The 24,417-nt window shown below is 38.0% G+C and overlaps 1 protein-coding gene across 2 annotated transcripts; it reads left to right on the plus strand.

Annotated features, from left to right (window-relative positions):
• Positions 1 to 174: 174 nt before the first annotated feature.
• Positions 175 to 23,749, plus strand: LOC134541196 (uncharacterized). Of its 2 annotated transcripts, XM_063384444.1 has the most exons (9): positions 210 to 439; positions 1,358 to 1,518; positions 3,911 to 4,058; positions 5,736 to 6,335; positions 10,932 to 11,069; positions 11,848 to 12,003; positions 13,501 to 13,609; positions 15,737 to 15,846; positions 18,247 to 23,749. In XM_063384444.1, the coding sequence occupies exons 1-9, from the start codon at positions 379 to 381 to the stop codon at positions 18,285 to 18,287; spliced, it is 1,524 nt and encodes a 507-aa protein (XP_063240514.1). In that variant the 5' UTR covers positions 210 to 378; the 3' UTR covers positions 18,288 to 23,749. The 2 variants fall into 2 exon arrangements, with proteins under 2 accessions (XP_063240513.1, XP_063240514.1); XM_063384443.1 differs by lacking the exon at positions 18,247 to 23,749 and having other exon boundaries at positions 175 to 439; positions 15,737 to 15,985.
• The last annotated feature ends 668 nt before the right edge of the window (positions 23,750 to 24,417 follow it).

Below are 24,417 nucleotides of genomic sequence, written 5' to 3' on the forward strand. Positions count from 1 at the left end.
ATTTTTTTTAAATTAAAATGACTTTTAAACAATGGTGACTCTAATTCACACTTACTATATTCAGTTGTTATCAAGCACCATTACCACTATATTTTGGGCGGAATAATATGACGATGGCGTGGTTAAATATTAACTCCAAATATATACTCTATGCAGGATCATGACAATTCCTACCTCTATGCTTTTTATTTCTAATAATTATTATCTTAGGCCTTCTGTGTACGTAAATATGTAAGGGTGTCTTCAAAGGAAATGATCGTCTAATGTTATTATTTTGATGTAATATATTGTCAGACAATAATAGGGTCACAGTGCCAAATATCCTGTTGTGGGGCTAGTTTTTAGTTCTTTTAATCAGCTTCATAATCATTTGATCAAATGAAGGCGTACTGCTCCAGAACTGCGCTTTTGATATGGTTTCTCATGTTCATTGTTTCAGGTACGTTTTATTTATATAGCGTGTTTATACTGAAGGCTATTTTACCAAAATAATATTTGTGGTGTCGTCAGATCCATATTTATTCAAAAAATTTAAAGGTGGCGATGTCAAGTAAAATTAATAGGTGTAAATTATTTAACTGGGACTGTGCGTGTGTTATCAAAAACATTAAACTAATATTAGCTTCGGATAATTGAAAACTTCCTACTCTTTAATTAACGGGTATGCCCTGAAAAGCTGTTTAGGTAAATTTACAGGGTCGCCACTTTCCCGTAAAAAAAAAATTAATAACATTACGAAAGGGGTGTTTTTCACTGTAGTCCTTCCTCTAACTTAAAGACAGTGTTTGAAACTTCTTACTGGATTCCGAGAAACGTTTATAGACGTAGGGGTATATTAATGTCAATAATTTTACCGCCATGATTAACAATGTGTGTGTTGTGAATCAGATAGTGCCAATTAACAAGACCAAAAAGGTTCTCGCAGAGAAATCAGCCAAAGGGAAAACAAACACATTGGTATAGCACGCATAGGGCTATGAATTCTAGCCTGACGCCAGACGAATTTGCGAAATTTCCGGGTCTTTTCCGAGTATCTGAAGTGGCGATAAATTGAGTGACACGGGCCGGAATTAATACCAGATGTGCCAAGAACAGCACTGGTGGAACGTGAAAATGAGCTACATACGACGAGCTGGCTGCTGACAAAGGCCGAAAGGCTTGAAGTAATGGAGATAAAAATCGAAATTGTTTATATGCATAAATTATTTTTTCGTAATTTTAAATCAATAAAATACAATTGTTTTAAGTGTTGCATAAAATTACCAGAATGTACCACAAAACCTCAACTTTAAGTGTGATGCTATTTGTCAGAGTTTGCTGTAAAGCGTGTTGCTAAGGTTTTCGACGTGTGTTTCAGTCGACTCGTACTATTACGTGACCATCTCGCAAAATGGGCCAGTGGTCCGAGGGGCCAACATCACGTTCAGGGCCGACCTGTTCAACTCTTTTGGGCAGCCGGCCAAGGGCACCTTCTGGTACGTCTGGAAGGACAACGCGATCCCCCAGCACACAGGAGAGGTGAGGCGTGTTCCTTGCACCTGCGGTAGCTCCTTACGGTCGCATCGAAAAACTTTTAACTTTGGCGTTCGAGGGGGGAAAAAAAATCCTGCTGCTTGCAATCAAGACAGGGTGACCAGCAACAGGAAAGTACAGGGGGAAACCTGGAACTGTCGGGGAATTTTGGAATTTCCGGAAAGACCAGGGTATTCTAATTAAACAGTTGGACTAAGGCTGGTCCTGTACAGCTAACCCACCAACTGTGCCTTGCGTATTCAAAAGTTCCATGATCTCGAAAATCAGGTAAAAGTCAGGGAAGTAATATTTGGTCAGGGAGAGTCTGGGAATCACTTGGAAGCCTGAAAAGTCACGGAAATTCCCCAGCTTCAGATAAAATGCCATGCTCTGGTCTGCCATCACTTAGACTGTGAAATCCTCTTTATTTATTTTTTTATCAGATGTAGTTTTAGTGCATTGTCGTAGGCACTATAAAACAGGGTATATGCAAGTTTCTGGTTGAAACGTAAAGAGCAGAGAGAAAACTAGGCCAGCTGTGAGGATGGTGAAGGTTGGGTTTTCTTTATTTCTTTCAGAAAATTGCAAAAATTATGTAATTTTTTTTTTTAAATATCCAGGAAAATGTTAATTTCTGGTCAGGAAAAAGTCGGTGGTTACCCTGTAAAAAAAAAAGCAATGATGATAAAATATTTCATTGTAAAAAATCAATGTACATTGCATGAATTTATAAAAAATAAACCCTTAGGAAGGACTTATTTTTATAATTTAAACTTTTAGTATATATTTATTGAAATTGTTGTCGATTTGTACCTGGCATCACTAATTTTGTTAAAACCTATTTTTTTTAAATAAGGGCTTTATAAAGAAAACACTAGTGATACCTAAATGATTGAGGAAAAAAAAGTAGATTTTATTTTATGAAAAGAAAAGTTAAGTTTTTGAAATTACTCCAGTGGGATAGTCATCATTAAATATTGCTATTTTTTAGTTATTTATTTATTTTTTAAATTTTGTAACAGCCCAGATTACAGCCTTCCTCATGCAATCCATTAGGTAATAAAAATTTGTTATAAATTTTTGTCAAATTTCAGGTAAAGTTTTCAAATTATGTAAAGTTGTTTCTTTTTCGAAGTTATTGTGAACGTAATTCTCCGGGTTTATTGTTTTTAATTTAAAATGCGTAAGTTTATTTTTGAAGTAGTAATTTTTTATTTTTTTGCTGGATTCTTTGTGTGGGAAAGCATGCTAACGTAATTCTCCTTCCGTTTTTCCACGACCGAGGCTTTGTTTCACACGCTAGGCGTGTGAGTCACGGTCACGGGAGCGCGAGAGAGATACAAAATCGCTGCGTCGTTGGGAACAGAAGTAAGCATTTCTCGTGGAAGCCTCTGTTGCCACGCGCCGCGATTGGCTGAAAATTACGTCAGGGAGCCCAGGACTCTGCTCGCACAAAGAAGGAAGGCTGTAAGTTCAGTCATTCTCCGAGCACCGTGCCGAGAGGTCGTTGTTCGAGCACCGGGCCGAGCGATGGCTCAGTGTATTATTTTTTTTTTAATGTTTAGTTTGTTTGTTTTTTTTTTGTGCGCTATTGTACGGAATATAGTGTGATTTTTACATAAATAAATAATAAAACAGGTAATACATCGAACACAGTTTATACATTTCTTCATTCTTCGTGACCTGCAACCTGTATGTTCCACTCGTCACCTAAAATTGAGCTAGCCGGAGGTAGTGGGTGGCGACAATTTAAGCTCAACGGGTTTGAAAATAGTGTAAAGTTTGGTTCAAGAAAAAAAATTTAATCTTGAAATCGTACAAGCATACGATGAAAGCAGTTTATGAAATGAGATCCTGCCAGAACTCAAATGTCGTGGTTGCTTTTCACTAGGGACAAGATTATATTGTGAATTACAATGAAATAGGAATAAAGCTTGTGTAAACACACTAACAACAACAGAAGGCAAGTTTATATGCCGTATAGCACAGAAATGAGTTATATCATGGAATTAAGTAGCATTTAACCTAAACTTAATTCAAATCATTAAAAAGAAAAGTTATCTTTTAATGTTTGAACTTCAAGGAATGTCATTTCCGGTCAAAAAATTGTACCAAAGTGCATGGATCATCAAAATTAATTTATTTTGTTTTATTGTACATCTCTTATTGAATAACTTGTAAACCACAAATGCTCGCTGATTAATTTTTATTGTTCTGAATATATCTATCTGTTTTAGACCATTTTATTACAAATTATGTTACCGAAAAAATGATAGCGTATAAATGTTATCACTATTTTGGTGGAGTAAGGTCTTTTAAAAATGAAATTGGCCTGAAAATAAAACCGTAATATCTTGTCTCCACTCACGACGTATCGTTTTCCCCCCTCGGTCCCCAGGTGGAGGTCCATTCTCCGTGGACCGAGTGGGTGGTCTCGTTCCCCGCCTCGGTCTACGCTCCCGGGACCTACGAGGTGGACGTCACCGTCAGCTCGAGCTTCCTGTACTGGCCGCTGTGTAGCCAGAGGGCGCTCTTCAACATAACAGGTGGGTACAGCCCCCCCACGGCTCGGGCACCGATCCACTCAAGAGACGGGATATTCCCAAAGTCTCTCTCTTTGTGGTAAATGTTGAACATCGTCCTGGGGCTGCGCCCTTCTGAGCCCGATGTGCCACCGCCTCCCCCCTCACACGCTGCGAACCCCCTCCTTCCACCACCGCCCGCCGAAGTGTGTGTGTGCGCCGAGGTGACGTCAGTGCTCCGCTCCCGAGAGTTGCCGAGCGAGGATGAACGGGCAGTGACAGGGTGTCCACAGTTAGTACTTTCCTACTAGATCTAGTACTTTTATAAGTTTTTTTTAGTGGTTTAGTACATTTATGCTCGGATCTAGTACTTTTTTTTCTTTAATATAATAATATTACAGTAACTCCAATATGTGTTATTATTAAGCGTAATTATTTTTAAAAACTATGGAATGTATGTGTGTGTCGTGTGATATTTGAGTTCGAGCATTGCAATGTCATAACTTCCTAAATTGTTAAAAACATAACAAATTATAATTTAGCACTTTTTTTTTTAATCTAGTACTTTTTTCTCGCCCAAGTTGGTACGAAATATTTTTTTTTTTCCTTGCGGACACCCTGGTCAGTGAGTCGCGAGCGCTGCTGGAGGAAGGAGCTCCACGCAGCTGTCGTGTTTCTCGGAGGTTTCCAGCGACACGGGGGGGAAAAAGGGCCTCGTCACACACGGGCTACGTCACGGCCCTGGGAACGGAGTAGCCGGGTCCACATGCCCGTCGTACATGTGGCGGCGCCCTGGGATTCCACCAACACTGCAACCCTCATTGCGGTAGCAACGTGCACCTGAATTTGTTTGTCGAATCATGACTCGTCCTGTAAAATACAGTTTTAAACCTCACTAATAGCAACCCTGTTAGCCCAAAACTCTCATTAAAACACAAAGTGTTTGGACAGTCCCTAGAAATTTATTAAAGAGTTGTAATAAATTCCATGTAATTTGTTTAATACAAAAGTATGGTTATTATGTAATTCAAAGTTGTTTTTGTTCCAAAAGGGAAATGATGGCATGAAATAAAAGATGTTTTATACATGGGGGAAAAAGTTTAGGAATTTTATTATCTCAAAATGATTGTAATAGGTATTTCTTCTAGTTGTCAATTTCCCAACTTTTGCTTTATTCATCTGTCTTAAATCGTTTAAGAAGTAACAGAGTACAAAATGTATAGTTTTTTAAGCCACAGGAGTAGCCATCCTTAAAAATGAATTTTAAAATCCATAAAAAAAAGTACATGTGGTACTGTATAAAATTATGTGTAAGTTTTCTTGGAAAATATTGTATTGTTTTAGCTTTGTTATGCATGTCCTTAAATATAAAAATTTTTTTTTTTTTAATTTTATTTGAGTTTGATTTAGAAATTATATGAAAATTGTGATTAAATTTTGTAATAGTGTGCTTAATACAGACATCATTATTGCAATGTGACAAAATTATTGGGAGTTTTTTGTTCATTTGCTGGAAAACCTGGGTAATTTTTGTTCAACAAAAAATATATTTTTTAAATTTTATTTCAGTTTTGATTTAGAAATTATATGAAAATTGTGATTAAATTTTGTAATAGAGTGGTTAATACAGATGTCGTTATTGCAATGTGACAAAGAAAATTTTGTTTTTTTGCTTGAAAACCTGGGTAATTTTTGTTGCAGCGCTGCTGAACGGAGACCTGGCGCTGTCCCAGCGGAACCGCACGGTGTTCGGCAAGTTCGTGTCCAACTCGTCAGAGGCCGTGCACAGGGTCCAGCTCGGCCAGCCCGACCGCGAACTCCTGGAGCGCAACGCCACCAGCGTGGTCGCCTACTGGTTCGTCGACTGCGTGTACTACGGGTCGACCGGCGACCTGTCGCTGCGCTTCAACTACTCGGGGCCCGAGGCGACGCGCGTCGTCGAGGCGCTGGTGGTCGCCTCGTACGAGCCCCCCGCCACAACCACCACCACGCCCGCCACAACCACAACCACTCCGACCACTACCACTCCAACCACCACCACGGTGGCACCCGCCAATACCACGACTCCTCCGCCGACGACCACAACCGTCGCCACCACAACCACACCTACAACCACATCCACAACCACAACCACTCCCGCCGCCACAACCACCACGGCGAGCGCACCCCCGGGGATACCGCGAGGCGGAGGATCGCACAACGTCTCCGCGGCCGACTTCCCGTTCGTGTGCGGCAACGGTTCCGTCATGCCCGACCCGAAGAAGTCGTACGGGCTCTTCCGCCGCCACGTCGTCGTCAGAGGTGAGTTTTCGTGGCGTCTTCTTTTTCTTTTTTGTCTTCCGCATCGCCCGGCACATTCTCAGCACGAGGGCGCATCAATAAGACGTCCACGTAATATAAGAAGCAAATAATGACCATATGAAAGAGAAATGAAAGCATAACCCATTTATGAGGCATTTGTCCCAATGAAGTATCACTTTGAAATAATAATTTTGTAATGAGCATCTCTAATTACTCCGTACAATAAAAATAAATCACAAAAATTTTATGAGTCGTTAATAAAAGTTGCAAGATTTAAAAAAAAAAAATTCTACTCTTTTTATTACATGACATAATGCTGAATTAACTACGTTCATTAAATTTAATGTGTTAAAAGATTATCCTTTATGTGATTTAAGTTCTGATTAAGAATGCTGGTTAATTTTATGATTTTTAGCCGCATTTCAGTGCTTTATGGTGTATTAACTTGCTTTCCGGGTTTTTTTTTTTTTTTTTCTGTTTTATCGAATATTGTCAGAGGTGTAGTATTGCCAGCGACGCGGGTGGTACTAGAGCTGTTTAGCCTCTTGAACTGGCGTCTCAACCATGGGGCAAGACGTTTACAATCCCTGGTCTAGCTGCCGTCCCACCGAAACAAAAAAAAAAAAGTTGGATCCTCATGGTTGTCCCGGAATGACCGAAAGCAAAAGCTAGAATGGTTTCATCCTGCAGTTTTGTCCCTAGATGCACATTGCTCTTACGAGAGAAACTTTCAGTTGTGTGACAGCGACGAAGTGTCTCACGAATCCCTAGGAAACCGCACGTCCGCGGGGTGACAGGTGGCTGCCCAAGCGGGTCCGCGCAGTTTCCGCGCGACCCTGGGACTCGCTTCGCCGGCCGTGCGCGACGGAAAAAAGCGACGCCTGTCCACTTGCGGACTTGGCCGAGGATGATGTCTGTGTCGATAGAGGGAGCCCTGTACCAGGAACGATTTTTAAGTGTTTGAGATGGGACTGGTGTTACAGTCTTTCTGTCGAGGTTTTTTTTTTATGCAAAGCCAATGTGAAATAATATGAAATCAAACGTTTAAAATGTATCGCGAACACTGTGCTCGGTAAAGCTGTATTACACTTATTTTATAATTGATGGATTTGAAGTAATAAAAATTTATCGTTTAAATGTTTGCACCTATGTATAACATCATGAACCGAAAATTATAAAATTTACCATTCATAATATTGATATTGACCAGTAATAAAAGCAAAAAAAGAGTGCAGGCTTTTGATTTTTTCAAGTAACCAACTTTATTCAAGAAAAACATTTTTTTTAAAAAAAAACTAAATATTTTCATGAGAAAATCTTAAGACTTCAAATGTTTTAAACCTTTGCAACAAATGCGAAGTTTCACATCAGACATGAAGCTTAGAATCAGAACCAAAGCTTCAAATAAAACGAATATCAAATTTCCTGGCAAAGTCCGATCAAATATATTAAAAAGAGCTTCTTTTGATTCGCTTGGTCGAAGCTTCACACAGGCCTAGGTACAAGTAACAGTGTGATTTTAAGCAGCGACCCTGTAATTTTTTTGTGCAGGACATTATAATTAGATTTGATTTTCAAAAAAAGTTGTATCTATAAACCATTTTTAAAATTCTTGCTTGTAGCCACTTTTACACTATCCTAAAAGCTGAATACACTCAAGGAAAAAAAAATTCTTAAAACTATTTATAATATATATTCAGGGCTCGATTTTAGCACCTGTCCGCCTGCCCGGGACAGGCAAAATCTCGTCCGGGCAGGCAAAATAAAAAAGGCAACTGTCCGGTGGACAGGTGCAACTTGTGACGCCGAGGTTATTCGCACGCAATAATGCAACAGAGGTGATTAATAACATTTATACGACCACGACCGCAAATAAAACGTATTTGACAATATCTATAAATAAACAATAATGGCTGCTCTTTTGTGACGGACGACTCTGGCTATTGTATACCGCGGGAAAAAAAAGTAGGTTATGTACAAACCGCGATGAAATATTCTAAATCATAATTCTTAAAATATTACGTTCACGTCATGATTCACGTAACATAGTCGTATTCGTATGCTAGAGATGCAAAACGTCTCACACCGATGATGTTTGTTTTTGTTGCCATGTTTTAATATTAATTTCGTTGCAGTGCAGCCAACAATTACGTAATTTACCGTTGCATACTTTCAAAATATAATTTTTTAAATTTATTGTCTTTATAAATCGCGACTTTACTAATTCCTTGCTCTACTTTAACATAGTTTGTTAACAGAAAAGCGTTTTCGCATGGTTAACATTTCACGGCGTACTCCAGATACAGCTGACAGTGGCCGCAGTGACTGCCACTGCTTGAAAATTCGCCTGTCAACTGTTGCATCAAAAAATAAACATTACTTCTTTACAGAGGACACGGTAATCTTTTACAGTTTATCTTGTCACGGCGATTGTTTAAGTATTTAATTAACTGCGTTACACAATGTGGAAATTCATTACTGGTGCTTCAAAACCACCAGAAAAGAAAAGAAAAACAGACGAGGACAAGTCAGAATATAATAATAAATATGACAAAATCGCCCGGTCCCGTACCTTTTTAACGTCTTGGTGTTCCGAGTTTCTTTGGCTTCGTTACGACACAGAAACAAAACAAATGTTTTGCAAAGTCTGCGAAACGCATTCAAAATCATCTGTATCAGTTTTTGTTACGGGCTGCTCAAGTCTGTAAAGACTGAAGTCTATAAAGACAGACTGGCGAAACTGTCTAAATGATGATACACTGTCTGCCCTCATGCGTGTTCAAATACAGTCACCTTCTGAAAGTGAGTTTGATCCAGCACCAGCAATAAATCTCTGGTATCATAATGTTCAGAGAAAACGTCGACCCTTTCAGCCTCCTTATCGAAGATGTTCAAGAGAGAATCAGCAAAGTAATTCGTGCAGTGACTCAGACAGAGACTCGTCTGAAAATGATGATTAAATAAGGATGTTAAGTATGTGATAAAAATAGGTGCAACATATAGCAAAAATCCTTTTTTCTCACTTTTTCAGCGACTTTGAAATTTTTTTATTTGGGTAAAACAGCGGACAGGCAAATTGGATGGCGGACAGGCAAATTTTCGATTACACCTGTCCGTTGGGCAGGTTAAAATATTCCTTAAAATCTAGCCCTGTATATATTTATTAAACCACCATAAAATTTTTATTTTAGTTCTGTTTCCTTGCTTAAAACAAATAAGAAAATCATCTTTTTTTTTTCCAATTGGCCCGGTGGTATCATTTTTTTGGGGGTACCTAAACCTAACATGTTTTCAGCGCTTATTCATTGTTTATTCTTTCGTGTCACCTCATGTATTGCTTGAATCATTAAATTGCATCATTGAGGTTAAGTTTACCAAGGCTTTCGACAATTTCTAGGTCCTATAGCAATTGTTTCAACAGTCCTCGCTGGGAATGGCTCTTTAAGTCAGCTCAGATAAAACATAAACTCAAGTTAATGTAGACACTTTCTTGTAGGGTTTTTTTTTTTTTTTTTTTTTTTTTTTTACTTTTTTACTTTTTTACTTTTTTTACTTTTTTTACTTTTTAAGATCCTGCAGGAACAGGAAATGAGCCATAAAATATGCATTCATTCACTCTGTTTTGACTAGTAAATATGGCGTGTTAATTTAGTGTATAGTGTTAGAAACGTCCGAATTTTGAACTTCCCTTGCTGCTCGCTAGCAGCGCCAAGTTTTTTTCAAGATGGCTGCCTGCCCAAGGTGGGTAGTCCTGCAGCTTCCGGCAACGAAGCAACAGTAGTTGTTGTTCGACCATCGCGGCGGCAAGTTGTGCTATCGTGCGCGCTTGCTGCCAATCAAGTTGTTCGCGAGTGAATCTTTATTAATCGTGTTGTTTTTATGTGGATTTTACTGTCTTTTACGTCTCTAGACAAAACATGCTCATGCGTCCACCCGATAATTTTTTGGTCTGGTCCCAACTTTGCTCTGCCCGACTCTACCACTTTGTCAGAACGTGGACAGCTCACTCGTCGCTCTCCTCTGGCGCCTGCGATCCCAGTCGGTGACAGTAAGGGCCCGTCTACAATAGCAATGTCCTAAACTGTGTCCGAAGGACACTCGTCGCTGATTGGTCCACGTGACCCTCTGACGTCATGCGTCAAGTGGGCGAAGGTCCGAACCTACCTGATCCGAAGACATTCGTCAATTTGAACTTTTTGTGGCAACCTGTGTACTTCGGACACAGAAAAAGAACAGAACACTCACGATATTTGAATTTCCGGTTCCCGTTAGAAAACTTGGTGTTTGTTTTTGTTAAATATCTGAATAAATATATAATATTGAACTCCCACAACTTTCATAAGTTCAATCTCAAACTACAAAGCATCAAAACAATAAACAAAAACATTTGATTTGGCACATTTACTGCGCTCTGGTGACAACTTTAGAAATCAATACATTCGGACATCGGACATCGCAATTGTGGACAGGGCAGTTTTCGGTGAGACAATGTGACGTCACTCACATTCGGATAAGGACACACGGACCACGCACAGGTTCGGACTATTGTAGACGGGCTCTAACACGTGCATGTGTGTGTGGCGGTCGTGTTGGCAGCCCCGGTGAGCGGCATCGAGGTGTCTGGCTCCAACTGGCTGCAGCACGGCGACATGGTGAACCTGACCGTGTCGTTCAACGGCTCCGTGAACTTCACGCACTGCATCCAGCCCAAGCAGGGGAGCTACAACGTGACGGGTGAGAGGGAGAGCGGAGCTTGTGCGCGAGTTGGCAGGCGTGGGAAGTGGAAAAGTCCTTAAACTATATCCAGCCTTGTTTTTTTGCCGAACGGGGTGGGAAATAAAAAAAAAGCGTATGACACCTTCCCGGCCTCGTACGAGGGAAAGTCACTGAGCCAGAATCTATTTGAAAAACATCGGAATGCATGCAGTCTTGATTGGTGCTGGATCGTAGAATGTGCTATTGTGGGGCATAAGTACAGAATGAATTATTTTTTTTAAATTTTATTAATGACAAAATTAGAATTTAGTTTCATATTATTATTCTTTCATAGGAAAACTTAATTGTTCTTTGTAATAATGGTTGCGTATTGAGAAATTTTTTTTCTATGGCGAAGTTAAAAAAAATCCTGTAGAATATTTTGGAAAAATCTTTCGAAAAAGTTGGTGTGAGGGATCTACATTTGGAGTGTGATTCCAGAACTGATGTACTATTTGATTTACAAATGTATTGCTCTTACTACATCGGGAATAAACTGATAAGGTGCAGAAGGTGGATTTCATGGAATTAAGGTAGTTTTTTTTTTTTAAAGAAGAAGAAGGATTAAATAGTTTTGATTATTGTAATTTGGGACGTTTCGCCAAAAGGGACATGTTGGTTTGGGAAGTTAGTGCTTGGGTTCTTCGCTTGGTGGTTGAGTGTAGTGATTGTGTCACAATACAAGGAACAGTTGCGGTGCCTGACCGTGAATCGACGGACAGATGGACGGCCTCTCAACGTGTCGTTCTGCCCTCAGGCAACGAGACGTGCAAGAACGAAGGGGCCTTGCTGCGCGAGAGGAAGTTCCGGGTCATCCACTACTTCAGGTACCCAGGCACGTACGTCCTGCTGATGATCATCAGCAACGACGTCAGCCGGGTCGTCTATCCCGTCACCATCAACATATACGAGGGTGAGTTCCACTTCCGGACACAGTTCCCGCTCACAGGGGATATCTGCAGGACACTGAACACTGTTCCTGCAGACAAGGAACATCTGCAGAACAAACAGGGGAAAGATCAGGCAATTTAACACTGTTCCTGCAGACAAGGAATATCTGCAGAACAAACAGGGGAAAGATCAGGCAATTTAACACTGTTCCTGCAGACAAGGAATATCTGTAGAACAAACAGGGGAAAGATCAGGCAATTTAACACTGTTCCTGCAGACAAGGAATATCTGCAGAACAAACAGGGGAAAGATCAGGCAATTTAACACTGTTCCTGCAGACAAGGAATATCTGCAGAACAAACAGGGGAAAGATCAGGCAATTTAACACTGTTCCTGCAGACAAGGAATATCTGCAAAACAAACAGGGGAAAGATCAGGCAATTTAACACTGTTCCTGCAGACAAGGAACATCTGCAGAACAAACAGGGGAAAGATCAGGCAATTTAACACTGTTCCTGCAGACAAGGAATATCTGTAGAACAAACAGGGGAAAGATCAGGCAATTTAACACTGTTCCTGCAGACAAGGAATATCTGCAGAACAAACTGGGGAAAGATCAGGCAATTTAACACTGTTCCTGCAGACAAGGAATATCTGCAGAACAAACGGGGAAAGATCAGGCAATTTAACACTGTTCCTGCGGACAAGGAATATCTGCAGAACAAACAGGGAAAGATCAGGCAATATAACACTGAACAGGAAGAGCTCCAGGAATTTATTACTTTGTGTGCTACAATCAGAATTGAGGGTTAAAGTCATTGGTTGTACAGAATAAATTTGTCGATCCCAGTTTTTGACATGTCAATGGGTGATGCATTCACGCTAAGTTTAAAATCCAACAGCGAAACTCCTAAAGTTCAGGCCGCGAGGCAATCTGTTTTCCGGAAATTTCTTTGTTAATTTAAAAAAAAAAAAAAAAAAAGGTATGAACAGCCTGCAAAAAAAAAATTGCTTGAAAATTTTAAAACCTTTCTTCTTTTGTAGTTTTGTTTAAGGCTTTGAGCATCAAGCTGGAATACCGTGTGCAAGAGTATTGATTCAGATGCGACTTTAAAACTATTGTGGGGGGGGGGGGGGGGGGGGGGTGGATGTATTTGTGTTTGTGTTCCGACTTAAAAACTGATATATTTCCACAGGTCTAATTTTTAACATGTGAATGACGTAGTCACCAGTAGATGCGTAGCGAGGTTCTCACAATTATTTTTACAATTTGTTTGGCCTCCTGAAACTGCAGGTCGCCTCATATTCGGGCCAGTACGGCATTCACAATTTCAAATTTTGCTATTCGACTTACGGATGTGAATAGTTCGTCGGTTACTATATTCGCAACTATTCGTGTTCACGAATGTTCGCACAACCCCTACGCGGAGTTGACGCTAGCCGGCCGTGCCCTGTACTTCTTGCACTCGCGCGTGTGTGGTGACGCTCACCCGGTTGTCCCGTCTCGCCCTGCCCGCAGTGACGAAGCAGGCGCAGCTGTCCGTCATCGTGGTGCCTGTCACCTGCAGCCTGCTGGCCGTCATCCTGATGGTGTTTGGAGTGGCCTACTACGTCCAGAGCAGGAACAGGTGAGCTCCCCCCCCCCCCCCCCCCCCCCCCCCCCCCCCCCCCGCCCCCGCGTCATATGCCGGGAGAAACGGTACTGCCGCTGGTTCGGTAACTTGAAATCCCGGAAGCCTCAAGTAGGAATCCCGTAAAAAAAAAATAATTTCACTCTTCCTGCAGACAAGGAAAATTCGGGGGGGATTGAAGGTAAAAAAAAAAAAAAAAAAGTGCCTTCGTAACCTGTAAAACACTGTGAAATCATCGTTATCTTAGCGCAAAAGAGTATCTGTATACTTTTTCATACTACGCAGTATCTTTAATGCCTGAGAACCAAATGTATTTTTATTTATGAATTTTATTTTGCTGCAAGTTTACTGTATCCTATTTTCAATAAGATTAATTTAATTAGAAGGAAAAAAAAGAATGTTTGAATACATGTCCACACACAAAAAAAACCGGCTAATGCCAGCTGATGTCGAGTGTTACATGCAGAGAAGGAAAGAATTTAGTCAAAAAAAAACCGTATTTTTTGAAGTGATACTTCTTTGCTGAGGGGCCTACAATTTTCGAGCGTTACGAAAAATTTGATTCCGCGAGGGGAACAGTTGGTTATGTCATGGGGAGAACCAGTTGAAATCGTTGTTTTTGTATTTTTTTTGTCTTACCTTTAAGATTTAAAAATGTGTTTTATCTTGATTTGAACTTGTGAAGTAAATGAAATTAGTGATCAAATTAAACGTCAGGGCTGAAAATTTCAAATAGACACTATGTTTCGGTTAGATATGTGTTCCAGAGAGAATTCTGGAGATTGTCTGTAAGAAATAACTAACCAATGAAACCATTTTTTTGTGCATTAACTATTTAACATTGTCATTTTCCTGAGGTGTTTTGTGATATTACAAATAGTTTTCTACCTCTCGATAGTAACAAGGGTGATGAAATTAATGGGTCCTTAATAACTCCTTAATTTTGCATGTTAGTTTGGTTAATACAGACCTCGTTATTGCAAAGTGACAAAATCATGGCCCCTTCAGGTTTGTAGTATTGAGGTTTGACTGTAGATATATGTGGTGAACTTTAGAGCCATCATTGTTAGACCTGTAAAATTCGCGATTTCCAATCCCTAAAGGATAGACTCCATGATCCTCTATGCACTCGTGCAAATTACATCTGCTGATTGGTTACCGACTCGTAACACCTGTTGACTGGAATGATCGTGATTCGCTAATTCTTCTGTTAAAGATTTTTTTATTGGCCCAGAGTCCTTCAGATAGTCTGAGGCCCAATCACTGAAGTAAAATAATGTCAAAAGTATTTGGACTCTATCCTATCGCGAAATGAATCCGCGAATTTTACAGGTCTCTAATCATTGTAAAATTTCTGCATTTACTACATTTCTTCCAATTTGTTTTAATACTAAACCAGAGATTCTGGTATTATTTAGGGGCAAGATTATATGGCAAATTGCGATAAAACCAAAACAACTTAGAAAAGCAATTTGATACATCATATAACACCGAAATTTAAGTTAATACACCACAACACCCCAAAATGCAATTAAAATCATGAATATAATTAGCATTTTCAATAAAAAAACTTAACTCTAAAGACTAATACCTAACATTTTACATATTAAATTTCAATGAAACTACTAATTTATTCAACATTAAATTGTATCACAATTTAATTTTTTTAAAAAAATATTGGAAAAAGAGTACTGTTTATAATCTTGCAACTGTTATCAGTTACTCATTTTTTACAGTACAACATTAGTACATTTTTCAGACACAGATATACTTAACAGATTTTTTTTTGTCCCCGAAAAGTTAGACATGCTTATTTCAAATCATAACATAGAAAAAGTGGATCATGTATCAGTGTCAGGCAATATTACAATATTTTGGAGAAATTAGTGTCATGGTACATTTAAGAATCATATTTGTTCAGTAATATGCTATCATATTAATAAAAAGGTTTAGTAAAAAATTAAAATAATATTGGAATCTCCTGTTTAAAAAATGAAATTGGCTTGAAAGTATGACCGTGAAATCTTGTCTCTGGTATCGGAGGATCGGAGAATGCGACGGACGCATCCCTAGTGTTTCCGGGTCTGCGCTGTGCTCTCGAAGCTTTTGCCCCCCCGCCCGCAGGTACACGGTGGAGGTGGCGGACTTTGACTTCGGCAAGGCCAGCGACATGGAGTACAAGACCTTCCGGGAGCGCCTGAGGGAGTCGCTCGCCAACTCGATCAACCGGCCAGGTGACTATCGCGAGTCGGACAACATCTGGTCCCCGAGCAGGCAGTACGGCACCCTGCAGTAGCTGCGGTCGATCGGCCCAAGGTTTTTTTCCAGTCCGCCCCGAACAGTATGCGGCGCACATGTACAAAAAAAAAGAAATTACAGTGGAAACCCGCTAATCCGGACCCCATTCGTCCAGACATCCAGTTAATCCGGACGGAAAATATGTTGTTGTTCAGTTAATCCTCCATCAGTTCGTAGGTAGGGGGCAAGATGATATGATTAATTGCCTTAAAACTGATAAACACACAACACAGAAATGCAGGTTAAATATCCATTCAGCACCGAAATGTAACCAAAAACATGAAATCAATCAGCAATTTGACAAAAACTTAAAAATCAAACCACAAATATGTTATCTTTTAAGGATTGTAAATTTATCGAATGTAACAAATAGTTTATTATTCATATTTGATTCGATTTCAAATACTAATACGTTTTCAAACAAAAATTTGCAGATGTATTTTTAATTTTTGGGTACTATTTCTTTTCTGGATATGATTATTACAAATTATTTTATAGTATAAGTGCATCAGGAGCTTAGTGCATAGTAGAAATGAGACTATTTTCAGTAAAATAAGTATTGAGAAATATTTTAGTTTCATATTTGTTAAATAATACACCATTTTTATGAGTAGAAACAATGTATAAATATAAAAAACTAGAAGTCGGAAATCTGTTTTGAAACTAAAATTGACTTCAAAACAAAACCAAAGAATCTTCATAAGTTGAAATCTTACGCCTACGTTTGCAGTAGTATTCAAACTAGAATTAAGCTTTAGGAAAAGTTGAATTTATGAAAAGAAAATATTTTTTGATTCTTATAGTTTTACCCATCACGTGCATTTTAAGGCAAATTTAATTTAATCCGAACTGCCGTACCCATCTAGTCTGGATTAGCGGGACTGCTGTATGAGTATTTATGCACTTGAGGCATACTTAAGCACTTGTACCTAGACTAAAATACAACATTTTCTTTTTTATAGATATATATTTTCTTTATTGTGCACCCTTTTTTTTTGTGTGATTAGAGAAAGCTGGTTACTGTTTCAGGAATGTACAAATTAAAATAATCTACATCTTGTGAAGATTTATTGTTAGAAATATTTAATTCTTAAACCTGCGTGTCTATTGAGTTTAATTATAATGTACTCCACCTTATTTGACCTGAATAAATTGTTGGTGATTTAACTCACGAGGTGAAATTGTTAGTTTGGAACATTGGGAATAGTTAGGACTTTTCATGTTTAAAATGTCATTTTTATGTGTGGTAACGAAAGTAAAGACATTAATAGAGACAGGAATAAAACAGAAACAATTCAAAAATTGCTCAAATTCGGCCACTTCTTTACTCCCAGTGAAGGTTACTGTGTGGTTGGAAATGTGAGCAGATTTTTTTTCTTCGTATTCTGTCCCTTTTTGTGTCTGTACAAGGGCAGTTCCGACACCCGATACTGGTACTGGCTCTCTGCTGATACCATGGTATTACTACATGTATCTGAGATATCTGGAAGGAAAAAAATTGTGTTCACATCTTTGATTTTTTTTTTTTTTTTTTAATTATTGCTAAGTTTATTTGCCATAGTTTTAATAATAATTTATGAATTTTGAATTATTTTAGTTAAATTATTGAAGCAAAATCTGAAAAAATGTTTGAACTACGAGTAAATTCAAATGAATATGCTCATTAGTGATGCACAATTTCTAGTAAACATGCTTTTAATTTAGATTTATAAAAGAAATGACGTTCTCAAACATTGTTTAAAAAAAAATTATGTTTTAATTATTTATTCAAATAGTGTGGACTGTATTTGTAAACGTTGATTGAAGTATATCAGGTATTGGGATTGGGAATTGGTATCAGGAAAGGAAGTATCGGTACAGCCCCAGCTCTTTACTATTGTTAGCATACTGATTAAGTACCGTAATTACCTGAATATAATCAATGTGATGGTTTGTTTCGAAAGAGGCCGTGCAGATCACTCTATTGACTGAAAGTGGCATCAGAGAATCTGCTAGTGAACATGGTATAACTTTTACTAATTTAAATAATTTTTTTTTTATTATTTCTCTGGTGGTGTTTGAATCGTGATTTTTACCCCAGCAAGTTCATCATCATACAAAAACGTTTTGGGGGTTGCTTTGCGTTTCGTTCAGGTTCGCGGTATTTTTCCGAGTAAATGACGGTACTTGATCGGTGTTGGTTTCCCCCTTCTGGAACGAAGTAGTGTAGTGTGTGTCGGGAGAGCTTGCCCCGTCGAACCGAGGGGGCGCGGGACCGTGTCTGTCGCATGTTGTGTGCGCGGGAGCCGCGCTTGTGGGGGACCCATGTCGCTGACGCTGTGCTGTGTGTTGCAAAGCCGACGCGCCCCAGCAGGAATACACGCGCTTCTCTAAGTGAGGGCGGCCTCGTCTCTCCGGCCCCCCGGTCTCTCCCGCTCGCGTGAGAGAAGCCGGGTCCGCTTCGGGTGAGTTCGCATGCTCGTGGCGGGGGGTTGCTCTGCGTGTTTTCCTTTGTGTCGCAAAGTCTGTTGTTCTTTTTTTTCAAATTCCTCTAATCGAACAATTTTCAGCTCAAGGTTTTTTTTTATGTACGTATACATTGTGTGAATGGCATGAGGAAAATGTTTCAAAAAAACCCTGATTCATTTTGTCACACATTTACAACTGGCGACGAGTTGTGTCAGTCGTCAAGATCCCTTTTCCAGTATTTTTTTTATTATTTTTTTATTTAAACGTTGGTGAGCGAGCATGTCGTTTTTTTTTGTTGTCTTACTCCAGGAACATTGTTTTGTCGATTACGGTAGAGTCTTGATTGTTCGAGCTCGTGTGGAAAACCGAACGTTTTTCCGCGACTTGTCACTGCATGGTTTTGTGCCCGTCTAGATTCCATAAATCATTGCCGAGCTGATCCGTGTTAGGTTGTGTTTGCCAAGTGAGCCACTTGTGGCTGTTACAAAACTTTTTCTGTGTGCAACGTACATATATAAATACCAAATTAATATAAGTAGTTTTTATCGTGATGTTCATTCCCAAGGGTGTTAGTTCACTATGGGTTGAAATCTCGTATGCATTCACTGACACTTTTTTTTTTATTTCTAATAAAAATGTTGATGGCTAGATTTAATACAGAAGAATGTATTTAAAAGTTTACTATAATTTAGGGTCATCTTAAAATAGATTAAAAAATTTGTAATGAGTAGACACAAAGTAATAAATTTAATATTAAGGAAATTATTTCATTTTGCATAAGCAGTCAATAAAGTAAATTCAACATGCTTCTCACACATTGTAAAAACAATTATTTTAAAAAATACATTAAAACCTGTTTAAGAAAATTTTCTGCATAAGTTTAAAAGACTTTGCCCATTAATGCATGCAATTTTACATTTTTAATACGTTAAAATGCCTTGATTTGGAATTAGTCTCGGCTAAGCATGGCTCAGTTTATCAAGACTGTGCTGTACGTATTTCTCCGATAACTTGTCACAAAAATGCCACTCTGTTGCATCAAATAACTGTGAACACTGTGAAGTAAATGTGACTAACAGATTTGTTGTAAAGAGTTAGTTGTTACAATTGTTTGTAAATATGTGTAGTGAATTGCCGCTGTTAATGAATTATGTATATGGTCTCTTTTCTTAAACTAGACTGGACAATGTGATATGTATATTATGTGACTGGTAGATTGTAGAGGTGCGTAGATTGATGATGTTTTTGGTGACTGTTGTTACAATTTGTTGTAGATTGAATCACATGGCTGTTTAGTAATAAAATAAATAATGATGTATGCAAGGAAGACTAATGTTGCAGTTACAGAGTAGGAATCCCAAAGAACAATCATTTAGTGTGTGTGTGTGTGTGGGGGGGGGGGGGGGGGATGTGTATTTAAACTATGTTAAGTCGTTGAATCCAGAAAGTGTAAGCTTGTTTAAACACATCATCCGGAGTTGCCGTAGCAGGACTCAATTTTACAGTCTCTTCGCGTACACATTCCTGTTAATTTCAGTATTTCTTTTCATTTCCTAAATCATTCTGTGTGTTGACAACAGTAGCCACCTGTGGTAGAAAATATGTTTAGGGGTGATAAGTAGGCTTCGGAGAATCCAGATTATATTTTTTTTAAATTCTGATCAGATATCAAATTATTCATGAATACAACTCAAATTTAAAATACATACAGTAAATACCCTTTTTTTTTTTTTTCCCCACAGTAAGATATAAAAGTATAAAAGAGAGTACACCTATCCCACACTTAGCATGACTAATGCGTCCCTAAAAATGTTTGTGTTATTCGAAATCGTGCATTCTGAAGCATTAGTCTCCATAAATATGAGGCTAAATTATTTAATGTGTTCCAAGATGTGTAGGGAAGTAATCTTTACGTAACATAAATGTGTAGAATAACACCTGGCAAAGAATACGTCACATCGTTTATCTTTTTTAAGCCTACTACCCAATACATTAGATGATTAGATGAAGAAAATATGACACAGCATAACGGGAGATAAGTGGTTACGTGCGTATTTACCGTCAGTCACCTGATTGGCTTGCCCGCCCAGGCGTGACCTTCAACACACGTACGTGCGTCTGTCTGCTGTCGTAAGCAGCTGGATCATTTGTTGTTCCGTACGAAACTCGACAAAATTAAAACACGTTTATGAAACTACGAACCGGTTTTATCTAACTTTAGAACACACGGACATATGTAAACATTTAACCTGTTACCCCTTATAAAAGCTGCTAAACAAATCAGTAACAGATAAGCAAATTTTGATTTTTACAATATTTATACTAACATAAAAGAACTAAAATATTTTCTGGTCTGAAATTAACACTATCTTGCTTTTTCTTGAAAAATGTGTCCAATTTCATCTCCTTTGGTTTCTGTTGAAAAAAGTTTTGTAAACTTCACATTCTTGTTTGATTCCTGTAATCACAGTGGGGGGTTTTTTTTTTTTTTTTTCCGTTCATCATCTGGATCATTTTGTTCCATGACAGAGAATGCTTCGTTTAATTAAACACAAAAAAATTTGCGACATCTTTCCTATGCGGTTCTGTCTTTAGTTCGGCCTTCTTTATCGTGATTCCAACTGCAGTTGCTTGCGCACGTGCAGGCGTCCGCTAGGCTGAAGTTCATCATGGCTCGGTCCGTGGTCCGGGCGATAACGGCACGGCACGGCGCCATACGCACAGACGTAAAAACATTTGGTCCTTTACACTCCATAGCCGCAACTTAACTTGCCATAGCAGATGTTTGTACAACGGCCGTTAGCGTAGTCAGACTTGCGTGTGCATCTCTTCCCTCCTTGTATCCCATGGCACATCTGTTGTTTACTGACTTTGTGGCGTCGTGCTCAACTTTTTTTTTTTTTTGCCCACAGAAATTGCGCTCTAACTGAAATTTACAAACGTACTATTCAAGACTGGGGCAGTAAAAATAGCATTGTGCTAAATGAATTTGTGCAGTCTGAAGACGTGCTAAGTTAGGGATAGGTGTAGTGCAAAATTCAAGGGGGGGGGGGGGGGGGGGGGAAGGGAAATGCATTTTCTTAAGTTAAACCAGGAAAAGTTCAACACATTTGGTGCTGTCCATTTTAATACATATCCTTCAACAACATCAATTTTTTTTTTCTAAACTTAACAGAAAAAAAGTTTGCTATTTGAGTAATACATTTTAACACATTTAATTTTAATTCATATTATTTTTATATATCTGACATGTTTCTACTATTTAAAACCTTACCTTCAAAATTTATGTTTTTGATGAAAGTAACCTTTTTCAAATGCATTATAAAATTTGATCTACAGCAAAAATTATTTCAAAAGATTTCATATTAAATAATAAGCATTATGGAATTTTTTTTTCATAGTTTGAAATTCCAAAAAATCTAATATAAAGAAGTTTAATTTTTGGAAGAATTATAGTTGCATAATTTAGAATTTTATATAGATGCACTAGGTTTCAAAACTCGTAATTTCACATTGCATAAGTAAATATATAGAAACCAAACTAAATTACGTTAGTTTTTCTTTGGATGGAAAACCTGAAAACGTGGTGTTACACAAAAAGCAAAATTGCAGACATTATCCGATTCTTCCTGTTCTCTGCTCCTCGTTTATTTCGAACATTATGACCAGTAGCCAAAGCAACTTCATTTATTTCTACAACTACACAAACATGCCACCTTAGTTTAAGGTAACGATGGTAGGATGGATAGATATGTTTTAAACAGCTTATACTTCCAAAAACAATGAAAGGATTTTTTTTTAACTTGTGTTGTTCGTAGTTGTCATGTTATTAACTGAAGTGGTACTGTTCTATAAATGCTAGGATGTTGTACGCACAGTTACAAAAAATGTACATCTGTAAAGAAAATTATCGCGTGCTGACAATTGTAATTATTATTATAAATGTTTTAACATACATTTTTTTAATATAAAGATTACTCATTTGAATTGTGTGTATCCACATACTTAAAAAGGTTTGTTTCTGTTTAAATCTTATGAGTTCTACATTGTTACTGTGCATGAATTTCGCAGAATATTACATTCCATAATGTTAGAAAATATTTTTATAATGTTTATATAATTTTAAAAACTTATCGCAGAAATAAAAAAATTACAGAGATGAAAAATAACTGTTATATATATTTTGTATGATATATTTTAATTAAATAAAATTACTGTGTAATTATTTATGTGATCAATCAAAGCTGCGTTAAAAGGTTTTTATACGTAATGTAATGCAATAAAAAAAGATTTTTATTTTATTTTTAGATACATGGGGTTTTTTATATATAATTTTGTTTTCTAATTTTTAGTTGTTACGTAGTGCAGACAGTTTAGCAAATGTTTGCAGAAGTATTTGTCTTTTTTTTCTTTCATTATTGTATCAATATGTACCAGGATCATGCTTCTCAATTTAAATGAGTTATATTTTATTCAACCCGGCATCAGTATAATATTATTGAATACTGGGGGTCGCCAATTTTGTAATGAATATTTTGCTTCAAAGGGTTCAGTGTTGTTGATTAAGTAATGTGCATAATTGCCTTGAGTCATTTATAGTTGTTTAGGTATAAAATAATTGTGGCTATTTTGCTGAGTAATTGTTGAAAGTTGATTAGCAGGGGGATGTGTTGAAAGAATGCAAAGAGATGCAAAATTTTGCAAGTTTGTTTGCCCACTAAAGCCAAACTTTTCTGATTTTTTTTATTTATTTGATCTACTTACTTTATTTTGGACTATTTTTAGTTGGCTGCCTGTAAAAATTATCTTGTTCTGTGCATTACTCCCCAACCAAACTAGAGACTAATTGGTAGTTGACAGCTCTGTATTTTTTTCGGCCAAACTATAACAAAAAAAAAATATGTCCAGTATTAGTTTTGCATTTATTTACTTGATGTTATGGCTATTTAAGACTTAACCTTGTTTTTGCATGCGTATAGAAAAGTTCGGTAATAAAACAAAACATAACTCGGCATGGCAGATTTGGTCAGAATGGAACATTTTATCTTTAAATGATACAATAAATATTTCAGCACTTCCTTTTTTTATATATATATTTCTGGAACTGTAGTGTGTTTTCTCGTTCCCTTATTTGGGTCGTAGAGGTTATTCAGGCAGTCGGTAAAAAAACATTTCTCCCCCACGTCGTAACGGAAGTGTCATCTGCAAACGAACTGGCAAAATATCAGGTGTGCTTCCATCAGCTAGTGATTTTCATGGACTGTGTGCGTGTGCAATTGTATCACCAGTGTTTCATAAGTACAGTGTATTGTGATTTTGAAAATATAATGTTGAATTGTATAAAATTTTGTTAAGAAAACTTAAAAAAAAAAATAATTTTAATTGGCTAAATTGTTTTATTCCTTAATCCAAGTAATTTAAAAGACAGAAATTTATAGCCAGTTTAGTTCACCGAGTGGCAGATAAGCAACTGGGGAAAAGTCAGGGAATTTCCTTAGGTATCCAGAGAAATTTTTTTTTAAATGAAGTTACTGAAAAAATTTAAGTTATAGCAGAGACTTATCTTAATTTTTACCAGTTTCACGTATCCGTCTTTTCCCTCCCCTTTTCCAGTCCATATCTTAAGTGTTCCAACAGATTTTTCACACTTTACTTTTTTTTGCTCATAAGTATGTCAGCACTTCTTCGGTGCTATTGACAGTACACCTTTCCCCTCACTTCACACATCTTCAGATGTTAATTTTACTGCCCCAGTCTTGAATAGTACGTCTGTAAATTTCAGTTAGCACGAAATCGCCACAGGAAGAAAAGATAAACTCGGGCATTATGCCACGAGGTCTGCTTCAACCCGGCAAACAACATACAGATGTACTGTGGCATGCAGTTAGCCATGCGAGGGAGGAAGAGATAAAAACGCGCAGGTCTGACTACGCTATCGGCTATCGTACAAACATGAGCTACTGCAAGTTGAGTTGCGGCTGTGTGTGTAGGACCAAATGTTTCCACAACCGCGCGTATGTCGCCGGGCCGTGCCGTGCCATTGTTGCTCGGCACACGGA

The sequence above is a fragment of the Bacillus rossius genome, chromosome 18, assembly GCF_032445375.1.
Source record: "Bacillus rossius redtenbacheri isolate Brsri chromosome 18, Brsri_v3, whole genome shotgun sequence".
Classification (NCBI taxonomy): domain Eukaryota; kingdom Metazoa; phylum Arthropoda; class Insecta; order Phasmatodea; family Bacillidae; genus Bacillus; species Bacillus rossius.